Source organism: Artemia sp. Qi Xiang Cuo, chromosome 4 (genome assembly GCF_049724085.1).
Source record: "Artemia sp. Qi Xiang Cuo chromosome 4, ASM4972408v1, whole genome shotgun sequence".
NCBI classification, from domain to species: Eukaryota; Metazoa; Arthropoda; class Branchiopoda; order Anostraca; family Artemiidae; genus Artemia; species Artemia sp. Qi Xiang Cuo.
Window position 1 is genome coordinate 62,793,655 of NC_142797.1, and position 13,248 is coordinate 62,806,902.

General features: G+C 34.0%; 1 protein-coding gene across 1 annotated transcript in view; it reads left to right on the forward strand.

The window, feature by feature from the left end:
- The window catches only part of shg (DE-cadherin), a 239,108-nt gene that overhangs the window by 195,941 nt on the left and 29,919 nt on the right, over positions 1-13,248 (forward strand). The window contains exons 15-18 of the mRNA XM_089088478.1: positions 2,692-2,847; positions 4,471-4,633; positions 9,553-9,764; positions 11,149-11,331. Coding sequence (XP_088944604.1) covers positions 2,692-2,847; positions 4,471-4,633; positions 9,553-9,764; positions 11,149-11,331 — 714 coding nt within the window. The remainder of the gene's footprint in view (positions 1-2,691; positions 2,848-4,470; positions 4,634-9,552; positions 9,765-11,148; positions 11,332-13,248) is intronic.

The window sequence follows — 13,248 nt, forward strand, 5'->3', positions numbered from 1 at the left end:
ATAAACCATTTGGTAATATAAAGGTTATATTTAGTACTATAAAAGTACTATAAAGGTAAATATAAACTAAAGAAAACTGATCCGTTTCTGTTGGTGCTTGAACTGTGCAGGTTTATCTTAGTTTTGACAATATTTTTAAAGAAACTAAATTTCAGTGGGGGGGGGGGGTGGGCAAGCCGAGGTCTGGGAGGCGCACTCCCCCTCCCCACCCATAGCAAATTACGCCGATGATAAATACGCAGGCGTGAATGAAATAGAAGCAAGAAGTAATAGGTAGGAAGAGGAGAGAAGAATAGATTAAAAGGAGGTAAAAAAGAGGACTTATTTTTGCTTCCATATCTCTATAAATTTCAAAGGTATAAATGTCGAATAAACAAAAATAGTTCTGTTTCACAATTTGGATGGGGCAAAACGTAAAGCAGGAATAAATATTAATATCTCCTTTTTTTTCCTGAAGTTTCAATGGAGTATTCCTATTAAATATTCATTAAAGAAACGGAATCAAATCCTATTGTCTAAGTTAGTTTGTTTTCTTTGTTGCTGACAGCTCCTTTTGAAGCTATTTCAACGCGATCTTGTAGATTATGTGCCTGTCGGTATGGGAAGACAAAAACCTAAAGGCCCTTTCATCCGCATAGGAATACCTTGAAAAACCAATCGGTACTATGGAAAAACTGATCGGTATATCCATGGCACCAATAGGTCTTGGGGCTAGGGATTTTTCGGTTTTCCTATGGTACCAGTGAATTTTTCGTCCGTTGTCAAACAAGAATGAGCAAACAATTTTGAAAGTGAAAAGCGTGTCAATTATAAACCACCATGAGGTACGAAATTTGGTGGTTCCTGTTCAGTACCACCAGTTTTTATATGACACAAGTCATGCTCTATATAAATCTAGTAAGAAAAAGAAAATGCTTGGGAAGAAATAGGTCTTTGCTCTAAGCTTTGTTAGATGAACTAGCTGCTGCAACAATACAGAAAGCAAGGGACCCTCCTGCTTCTTAATCAGAGATACCTGAATCCGATGATGAGTTTTTATTTTCCCCCCAGCCTTTTCCCCAGTGAAATCGCGCACAGGTACACGTTATCTTTTGTTCTTGGAAAAATCTTGCACCCTTTGTTTTAACACTTTCCTTTTCATATCAGTCAGTATTTCTCATTGGTTTTCCGTGTCTCTTAAGCCCTATTTCTAATGTGATATTACTAATACCGGGGTTCAGCTACCGCTGATTCGAGTCAGATTTTTTCATTGAATTTCCTAATTGGGTGAAAAGTTCTATAAAGAATTTTGATTGGCTCAAGATAGCGGTAGCCAAATTTCGGTATTGGTAAGATCTCAGTATGAATATACCATTAGCTAACTTAGATTTCAAGATTGATACATTTTAGCTAAAATTGACACATCTTTGGATGCTCAAGGGTCACATTCATGGACCAAAAAGTTGGCAACCCTGCACATAACTACATGACATACAACGTAAAAAAAGTAATGTAAAACAAATTCCAAAACAGTCAAATTAAACTTCCGCGCTTGAAGTGGGCCTAATTCGTGACCAGCTACTTTTTCAATTATTAGCTACTTTTTATCAGCTACTATTTACTTTTTTATTATAATCCGAGAAACAGCATGTTGAGGGTCTGCAATTTTGTATTTTTAACTATTCGTGTGTTTCTGTGCCAGTGTGGGAAACCTAGTAAATATTTGGGAGACGGAACAAACGCGTTTTTAACTGGTCTCATTTACAAAATTTTCTCGGTATTTCTCTGTAAGTAGCTTTCCACATCTTGTAAAAATCGATGATGGCAGCTTTGAACCATTGAGTATGGCACTTCCAGGTGGGTAAGGGAATGTTGTGTTCCTATCTCTGTCGGTTTTTTTTATCCCTTGCTCCCTCGAGTCTTTTCTCTTCCAAGCAAGACCGTATCATGAAATCTAGCCGAGAAGGGGAGGGGGGAGGATGAGGCTGAAACATGGATCCGAGAAGGCTACAGATCAAAGATTTCTAACGTGAACATTATTACACACATCAAAACATATGCTGTACGGTAGAGAAACTTTGCGGGTAAGGTGGGTGAAGATTTGGTGTATTCGTATCTATTTCCCTGTCTTTTTTTTTCCATCGCTCCCTTCACTCCTCTGTTTTCAAATCAAGAGCTTATTATGAAATTTGGCCTTAGGCCAGGGATGGGAGGGGGAGGAAGGCTACAAATCTTAGATCTTTAGTCTGAATGTTACATACATCATATGATATACATTGCTGTAGAGAATCGGGAATTTTTAATATTATATATATATATATGAAAATAAAACAAAAATCAAGAGCGCATGCTCTCCTGAAGATTGGATGATTGAGCTTTTTGATAGGTTTTTTACAAACATTGTGACAATGTCAAAAATGACAAACATTTTTGACAATTTTTGTCAAAACACAGGTTTTGCCTAAACAGGGTTTTTGACAACCTTGATAAGAAAAGGTATCCTTTCAGTCTCAATGAAGAGTCCCAAAATAATGTATCCCGTATAAAGGAGCTTGCTGGAATAGTAAATTGTAACATTTTTACAGGACATTTTCTTGTTCTGACACGAAAGCCTTTTTGGAGTGGAGCCTCTGACCCCTAAGCGCCCCCCCCCCTGCCATGTACACTCCCCTGCATTCAATATCTTTTTAATATGTGTATTAATTGTTGCAGGGTATTGACCGAGATCCTCCCAATGGATATCCTCAGGCTCGTGTAAATATTATTGCTGAAGACCGATTAGAACCCAACGGGAAAGTTCAGTCAAATACTTTGGTGGTCGAAATACATTTGGATGATATCAATGATAATGCTCCATTTTTAAACATGGTTTGTATTTTTTTTCTCTCTTTTTTTGCTCCTTCATTTCAGTATTCTCCACGCAATTACGACTGATCCCTCGACAAAAGTGTTGTATTCTTTTTCTCTTTTTTTTGCTCCTTCATTTTAATCTTTTCTGTACATTAAAGAGGCTGATCCCTAGACAGTGAAAAAATTCTTAAAACTCAAGTAAGCCCTAAAAATTATTCTTTTTTCTTTTTTTTTTTTTGCTCCTTCTATTCCAATTTTTTCTGTACATTAAATAGGCTGATTCCTAGACAGTGAAAAAAATTTTAAACTAAAAAAAATATATATATTTAGTAATATCAACCCTTTATAATTTGAATATTTACTTATGGTACTAGCAGTTTTCTTACAAAATTGATGTTGAAGCGCCGGAATTCCGGTTGTTTCCAATTCATGGTTCAAGAATGGTAGCTGTTATTTCGGCTAGCCTTAATAGAAAAAGTTTTTTGTTTAAATAATTTATGGAAATTTTTTAAATCCTAAAACCCCTCAAAATTTTGTCTGATCGAAAAGAAAACTAGACCATTTGAACCGGCCATAATCAAAAGCCCGTTACTCTGTCACCTTGAACAACAAGCAAAATTAGTTTTTTTTCGCAGGAAAACCACTGAACCACTATCTCATTTTCTTTTTTATTCTTCCAGGAGTGATCGTATCAAACCAGTGCTCACAGAATGTTGGGAGAGGGCTCGTTTGAATGAAAAATAGCCAATTTTAATGTAATTTCTAAGTAACAAGAGATGATACTAAAATAAAACGTTATTTTTGACAAAAAATGCACATTCATGCAAAAGATGATCTAAGGCACGGATCTTCTGAAATTTCTTGTAAGGTGCATGTAAAAATACTATCTGTTTATCTCCAATAAATTTCCGCTGTATTCTGGAAAATAAACGGCCCTCTCAACCGAAATAAAGAATATTTCGTTAATCTCTGGGATTTTATTAAGGAAACATTGAAGCACTTTTTGTATATAATTTTTAATAGCTTGACTAGTATGCATGTATTTCACAAGTTTTACCTGACATAGGGTTACCATATAGATCTTAAGGTAGAGGCTCCACCGTGCCGGGTAAAGAAAGTAAAGCCTCGAAACCCGTTAAGGCAGGTGGTATTTCTTCTGATGAGCCCTAAATGGAAGGTTCTACTTGGAAATATTTTGCTAGATTTATGTGCTTTTGCTTGTAAATTTACAACGACTTACATTTATTGATGACGACTTTGCATGGACTTGGACATTTCTATTTGGTTGACGGTTCGGGTATACTGTTTGGTCCTAGGTAGTTGGATAGATGGGTAAGGTAAAAGCCTCGTTCATGTGCACATTTTTCTCAATTGCGGGATTAGGACGACAGTTTTTTTTTTTTTTTGTTTTTTTTTTGCCAAGTAATTACCTCTTAAACATAATATATATATATATATATATATATATATATATATATATATATATATATATATATATATATATATATATATATATATATATATATATAAGTATATAATTATATATATATATATATTCACAATTCTGAGTCATTTATTTGGATATTATCCATCTTTTTTCTAAGATGGTATCTGTGTTAATAGAATTTTAAACTTTTTTAGGAGCAGCCAGTTGTGTTTAATGAAAATCAGAAGCCAATGCTGATTACGAATTTAACTGCTGATGACAATGATGATGAATCGGTTGGAAATGGACCTCCATTTCAGATGAGAATCGACTCAAATTCGGAGCCCATAATATTGACTAGCTTCGCTATAAATAAAGGTATACAATTATAATATAAGAAAAAAAGAGAAGCCAGAATTCCAAATGTACCTGTTAATTTGTACATACCCAACAACACATATTTAAACAAAATCAAGCTATGTATTGCTTCAACTATTGTTTGTTTTTTTTTTTTTTTTTTTTTAATCTATTGTGAGGTATCCTTTAAGATCAACGAAATTATTTTATTATGTGCTGAGAAACGAAAACACAATAACAGGTCAGACCGAGAGAGCAGGGACAAATATAAGCAGTTGAAGTATACTGTAGAAAAAGCCACCCGTAGAGCCCATCGCACCTACATTAAAGACAAATGTGAACAGTGTGAGTCTGATTTTAAGATAGGCGACTCACACTTCATGTATAAGAGAGTTCGTGAGATAACAAGCAAGAAAAGTCTCAGTGCTTGTGCGCTGCTAGATAAAAACGGCTCCCAGTTACAAAGCACAGAAGGTATCCGATCGAGATGGATGGAGCATTTCAAAGAAAAGCTTAATCCTGATATCCTTCCAAACCCTGCTGTCCTGGACATGTTTCCCGTTACTGTCTCAGACCCCAGCCCACCTCCTCTCCGTTCTGAGGTCGAAGACGCCATCCAAGCGCTGAAGACTAACAAGGCCCCTGGCCCGGACGGAATACAGGCAGAACTGCTGAAAGTCCAGTGTGAACCACTTATAGATCTTCTCCACAAAATTGTATGCGCTGCCAAGCAAGAGGGTCATTCCCAACTTCTTGGTGCGAGGTCACAATTGTTCCGCTACACAAGAAGGGGTCAAAGGCGATATGTAATAATTACCGTCCTGTTAGCCTAACAAGTCAAACTGCCAAGATCTTCACCCGAATTATACTCCAACGGATCAGAGCCGTGTCATCCTTAGTCATCCAAGAATACCAAGGCGGTTTTCGCCCTGGGAGATCGAGCGTTGACCAAATTTTCACTGTTCGCCAAATTTTCGAGAAATATCTGGAATTCGGTCGCGACCTGTATCAGCTCTTCATCGACTTTAGGCAAACATTTGACCTTATTTGGATAAATGGCCTATGACATATCCTCCTCCACTACTGAATCCCGCGAAACCTAGTAGATCTTATCAAAGATATGTACTCCAAATTTGGGAGTCGCGTCATGATTAGTGAAGGTCTCACTGGAAGTTTCCAGACGTCCGCAGGTGTCCTTCAAGGATGTCTATTGTCTCCAGACCTGTTCAGCCTCTTACTCACAAAAGTCTTATCCCCGGTGGAAACAACTTGCAACGCACATATAAGACGTGTTCAGACAGATAAGCTAGCCAAAACTGACGGTATCGACGTAATGGTTGAAACACATGAGGATCTAAAAGCTATTGCTAACGATGTTTTCGAAGCCATTCGTTCTTTCGGAATGATCATAAATGTATGAAAAAAGGCTATGTGCTGCTCACGAAAGCCGCAGGATACAGTTAAGCCAGACCTGAAGCTTAATGGAGAGAGTATCCAGTGGGTCGACGAGTTCCCTTACGTTGGTAGTTTGATCACCAGCGACAACAATCTATCAAAAGACGTCTCGCACTCGCGAGTTCCAGTCTCAAAGCCCTTATGCCCATATGGAGAAGCAAGGATTTGTCTCTGCGGCTTAAGACACGACTTTTCGATACCCTGATCATCCCCATCGCAATCTACTCATGTGAAACATGGACGCTGAAGGTAAATGACAATCTTCGACTCCCAGGATTTGAAACTAAGTGCCTCCGCCGCATCGCCGGGATCACTTACTTTGATAGAATCTCAAACGTCGAACTTCTTGAGCACCTTAAAGTGCAACAAACAATTGTTAAGCTGATGCAGCTCCAGCAACTTCGATGGCTAGGTCATATACAACGGATGAGTCAGTCCCATCTCCCAATAATCACCATCAAAGGTCTAATTCACAGTTCTCGTCCTCGTGGTCACCCCCAAAAAGGTGAAAAGAAAACTTTGCACCTCACCGCCTCTCGGACCTTCTGCGCCTAGCAGAAGACCGTGAAGCATACAAAAGGCACATCCACGCAATTACGAAGAAAGAGGCCCCGAGACGACATTCAAGGACGGATGGGACTTAAGTCAAGTAAGTCAAGTATACAACTCTGAAACTGTTATGCAAAGATTGCCTCTCACGGAGACTATCTGTTATGCCAGTTTCGTTTAATATTTGAATTATCAACTTGGTTTAAGTAATGACACACTTGAGAGCCAGGGCTAATTAGAGTAAAGCCAATACAGATAGTCTGTGTGGGAAGCAAAGTTGGCATAAGGTATGAGTTTCTTCGAATTTAATATATTCACAATTTTAGACTTATTGTTTAAGCCTTTATGATCATAAGGCTAGGCTATGCTTTTATGGCTGGTACGTTTGTGATTTGTATTTCATAAGGGACGTATTTCATAGTATATGTCTCTCAACATATTCTATGTGCTTGTTCATTTTCCATATTCTATGTTCCATAATCTATTCCGTAGTTCAAAGAGTACGGGGAACTTGTATGAGTGGAAACAGATGCGTGTCCAAAAAAAAAAAAAAAAAAAAAAATTAATAAATACCAGCGCAATCTTGTGTTTGGCGTTTCTTAACATTTTGTTTTTGTGAACTCCCTAATGCAGGGCTCCAACAGCGTCAATGAGGTTAATAAAATGTTTACCATTAACTTTGTTGACTTTATTGCTGTCGGAAAAAGGTTGAACTTTATTTAACTTTTCCAAGGAAGTCCATAAAGTTTAGCCAATAATAGTGTATATTTATTATATACACTATATTAGTGCACTATATTATAGACACTATAATAGTGTATATAATTAATACTTGTTTAAATATTTTGCTTGGTAAAAGAAAAAGGGTTTGACAAAAAAAAAAAAAAAAAAAAAAAAAAAAAAAAAAACATGGTTTCCATTGTTTTCTATGAAAAATAGTTGTAAAGTCAAAAAGGTGAAATTCTAGTGTGAGAGGGACAGGCGTTACGGTGCGCATAAAAAAATATTAACTTTGATGACGCTCTGGGAGCCCTGCATAAATCTTTTTGGCAGAAGCTGAGATCAGACATTTATTGCTTCTAATTTTTTCAGTTATACTAGTTACACTTATTTTGCCAGGTTATAAGTAAAAAAAAAGTCAAAAGAAGATAATTGCGACCATACAAGACAAATTCTGGGGTTGCCTGGATGACAAACACAAATGCTTAAACCCCTTTCTATTTGTTGTAATAAGGGCCATGAATTCAACAAAAGAAAATATAGCGAAAACTTGTTATAATATTTTAAACATGGGCAAAAAAAAGGGAACAAACTTTAAATAATAAAGAAATCTGAATATTTTGACTTCACGTAAGGAAGACTATTAATAAAAAAATAATAATGAAAAAGAACAACAATGAATTAAGCTAAATTATACAAAGCATATAAAGGAAAGGAAAACAAAAACAGTTATTAATATGTGTTATTAAGGTGTAAGTTTTGTGTATTCCTTTTCTTTTCTTTATATGTTTTGTTTAATTTAGCTTATTTCATTTTGTTTTTTGCTTGTTTTTGTTTTGTTTTTTTCACTTGATAAAGGCTTCCAGACGTAGAGTTGAACTATTCGGATTTATTTTTTATTAAAAGTCTGTTAATTTTTTTTTTTGTCCACTGCTTTGTTTAAAATACTATACCCGCTTCACTTTATTTTTATTTGCTCAATTCCTACCTCCTCACACAAGGCCGTACCCAGCGGGGGGGGGGAGGGGATAGGAGGATTTGAACCCCCCGCGAAATGTTTGTTTCACTCGTAAAAACGTAAAAAAAATGGATATAAAAAAATGTTGTTTGCGCTTTTTGAGTTTTTTTTTGTGTACCCCCCCCCCCCCCCCCCGCGAAAATTTTTTTTTGAGTAAAACCCTATCCGAAAGAAAATCCTGGGTACGGCCTTGTGGTCCTCACAGAGATGTGTTGCTTGAAAATTCAGCGAGATTTTTGCTACATTTTTTTGCTGAATTATTGGCAGATTGATTGAAATTTTTTGGCTTGTCACTTTGATTTAGCAAGTAAACCTATGATCAACAAAAAATTCAATGCTGTCGAATAAATTTTTCGCTGTGAATAATCTAATATGAAAATATTTTTTTTTACATCCAAGCTGGCTGGTCTGGTGAAACACTGTATTTTACTTCGTATTTTACCAACTAATACAGTGTATGATATCAGAGAACATAAATATAATCAATATTACTTAGTTCGTTAACTGATAGTACTACTAGCAAGGGCGGATCCAGGATTTTTTTTTTGGGGGGGGGGGGTACTAATATTTTAATTTTTTGGGGGGGATTACTAATTTTTAAATCAGTTTTCGACTAATTATACTGATTTTTACCTAGGTTTTTACTAATTTTCGACTTATTTTCGACTCGGTCAAAAATTTCGGAGGGGGTTCAAACCGGGTAACCCCCCTGGATACGGCCTTGGATACTAGTATTAACAACTCACTCGAGCACTAAGCTCCCTCAGATTAACACGTCTGCGCAAACTCCTCCACCCGGATCTCTTCAAAGCTTCACTTGTTACCCCTTCCCATGAAGCTCTTATTTACTTTAAATCTTTTCTTATGAGCTTTTCCCACTTTTGGGGGGGGGGGGTGACCTGCTTTTCTTTCGGCTTCAGTTAGATGACTAAAAAGCTCAATCTTTGGTAATCTATCATTCTTCGTCCGTATTTACTGATTATTCTTATTTTTATATTCGTTTTTTATTTTATTATTAATTTATTATTTAATTCTTATTTCTCTTCTTATTATTTTACTTCTTTTCTTCGCAGCGCCATCCGGAGTGTGGCAGCTTTATTATTAATCATTAATTTATTATATTCGTTTTTTATTTTATTATTAATTTATTATTTAATTCTTATTTCTCTTCTTATTATTTTACTTCTTTTCTTCGCAGCGCCATCCGGAGTGTGGCAGCTTCATTCCAATGTCATGTTTGATCGTGAAGAAAAAAAAGTGTACAATATACCTATTGTCATATCCGATAATGGAGGGGGTGACCCATCCCGCAGACAAACAGGAACAAGTACTCTGGAAGTTGTCATTGGTGATGAAAACGATAACGATATGAAAGATGGGAAAAGTGCTATTACTGTCTACAATTATAAGGTATTATGATTGTTGCAGCCTAAACCTATTGCTACCTAACCCCCCTCCCCCTCTCTCTCATATCTCTCTGTTTCTCTCTCTTTCCCCCTCTGTGTATTTCTCTTTCTGTTTCTCCTTCTTTTTTTTAGTCTATCTCTCTGTTTCTTAGTGTGTTTCTCTCTTTGTCTCTCTTTTATTTTTTTGCTCCTTCGCTGTTTTCCTTGTTTTATCATAGCTTTATTTTTGCGTTCTAATCAAGTAAATAAAGAAAATATAAAAAAAGAAAAAAAAAACGAGTATTCATTGTTTCAGTTTTGATTCCATCTGGAATTAGAAAGTCCTCAATAATTCGATATTGACTAAATTCTTTTCTGTGCTAAATTGCTATACTAACTGTCATTTTTCGCAGTCCCACACATTTATCGATTATTATTAAGAAAATGGTATTTTGAAAAAAATTCATAAAAGCTTCAGAACATTTTAATAAGAAAAAATAATAATAAATATTTCGAAAAATAAAATATCGCGATTGTTTATGAAAAAATTTCACTACTCTCCTTCAAATATAACCTCATATAGCTACAATTCATTGCCCTAGATTCCAAAGTTTCTGGGACGAAATTGGCTAGTTTCTGGAGTATTCCGGAGTCAAAAGAATAACTTCCGGAACCAGAAGGATAAAGCTTCCGGGACCAAAAGGATACCAGAATAGGAATATCGCTGCTATGCCCCTACCATCCGTAGAAAATGATGATATCGAAAAAAAATACTTCGAGAAATACTAATATCAATAAGAATAGCTTAAAAATAGTTTTAAAATACACATCTAAGTTACCGTCCTTTCAGAGATAAAGTAAAGTTCTGACTAAATGTAAATACTATAAAATTAGTCAACTGAAAACTACTTAGTGACGTCGCTCTGTAAAATCTCATTTAAATACACATCTACAAAAAAAAATACCATAATTATATCGGTGAGCAAAACGAATTTTTGTTAATCCTATTCTGAACAGAAGCAAACAGAATTACCCACGTAAATATTCATGAAAATGTATATTGACAAAAATTGGAAGTTAAGAAATCTTTTATATTTCATTTTAATAATGATGAGACAAAAGTAATGTTTTTCAAAGTATATAAAGTATACAGGGGGAGGGAGCATTCTTACGGTTTTCAATAAAATACGAATAAAATGTGTCTTTTTATTTGATCCCCCTCCTCCCTAATTCATGCTCCTGGAGGAGTCTACCGATTTTATTTATTAATGGAAAAGCCTCGATTTAGATCTAAATATATTTTTCTCTCAACACTTTTCATTTCAGGTCAGTATATTCATTCGTTTATTCAGTTCATTCATCATTCATTCATTCATCATTCATTTATTCATTCAGTATATTCATTTCAGAATTCACTACCGGATACTATGATTGGGCGTGCTTATGTTGACGACCCGGATGATTGGGATCTGCCTGATAAGGAGTTTACCTGGTTTGACACAATACAGCCCACATATTTCAGCTTGCATCCAAAAGGAATGATTACTATGAAAGCTGGCACTCCAGCGGGAGAATACAGACTGCGTATTAAGGTATGTATATACAGACTCCATCAACTTCTCAAAAGTTTCAGTTTTCGAGTCATGCAAGAAAGGGGGACGCTTTAGTATTAAGGGAAAGCTGAGGAATATTGTTTTCCTCGAAATATACAATTAAAACTAAAAATAAATAAAGTTTTCTTTCGGTATGGCCTTGTATCTAAAATCCTTTTTCAATCATTATTGATATGATATTAGAATTATTTATATGTTAAAAACCTCATAATTCCCATGAATATATGTGACAGTGCAAAAAAATGAATGAGGGAGGAGAGGGGGTAATACGAATTAATCTGATATCAATATTCAGATTTAATCTATTCTCAAATTTATTTTCACTTTTAAAATTATTCTCATACAATTAAGTGGCACTGATCTCGTCATTGATGATGTTTTCTGTCTTTTATTTTTTGGACTAATATTAATATAAATAGTTCAGGGCACAATGCTTATTTTTGTTTCATCATTGGGTCCTAAAATTCCACTATTTTAAATAGTTAAAAAAGCTCCAAGGGCGTATCCAAGATCTTTATTTGGGGGGGGGGTATTTTTTATGGGGAGGGTTTGCATAAAACTACAAAACGCATCAAAATTTCGTTTGTATCAATTTTGGTACCTTTTTACCTGTCAGACAATATTTTTTTTTTGGGGGGGGGGGGGGGACCTTTTTCTGGTGTATTTTTTTTGACAGATTAGTATTAATTATTTTTCAGAAAAAAGAAACCAGAAAAAAAGAAAAAAAAAGAAAATTTTTCCTCTGGATTAGTATTAATAAAAATTACGCAGTTAAAACACCTCTATTATTATCTTTGGAGCCAAAAGCTGCTGCCATTTCCCATTATCAAATTAAACGATTATATATATATATATATATATATATATATATATATATATATATATATATATATATGTATGTATATATATGTATATATATATATGTATATATATATATGATATATATATATATATGTATATATATATGTATATATATATATGTATATATATATATATGTATATATATATATATATATATATATATATATATATATATATGTATATATATGTATATATATGTATATATATATATATATATATATATATATATATATATATATATATATATATATATAATTGCATATAAATATATGTATATATATAATAAATATATGTATACAATAAATATATGTATATTTATTTATTTATCGAAGTTTTTCTCGAAGATCGCACTTCTTTTTCTTTTTTTTCTTTTTATTCTTTTTTTATTCTTATTCTTTTTTCTTTTTTCTTTATTTTTTTTTATTCTTTTTTATTCTTTCATTACTACAATTCTTTTTTATTTGAAAATTGGCTCTAGATACGATCTAGATAGATCACGACTTTGGGAATAATTTGTTAGGGCCTTAATTTTGAAGAAATATTTTTCATATGAATCACAAATACTCGGAATAGTTATAGTAAGTTTTATTGAAGATGAATTTCTGTGCTAAATATTTAAAAGGACAATAAAATTTAATATGATTGTTGCTAGTATAGAATTAAATTAAAAAAAAAAGTTTTTTTTAACTGAAAGTAAGGAGCCCGATTAAAACTTTAAAACGAACATTATTTCGTATGTGAGAGGTGCTGCCTCCTCCACAATATCCTGCTCTCATCAGTAGCATACTAGCTGGTAGTGACGCGCTGGGGATAGAAATTGGAAGTAGAAATGGTGCAGGAATCAGAGAAAATTATTCGTTGCAATATTCCTACATAGCGTGTAATATATATATATATATATATATATATATATATATATATATATATATATATATATATATATATATATATATATATATATATATATATATTTATGTCTATATATATGTGTATGTATGTATGTATAAATTTATTGTCCATCACAAATGTAAAATA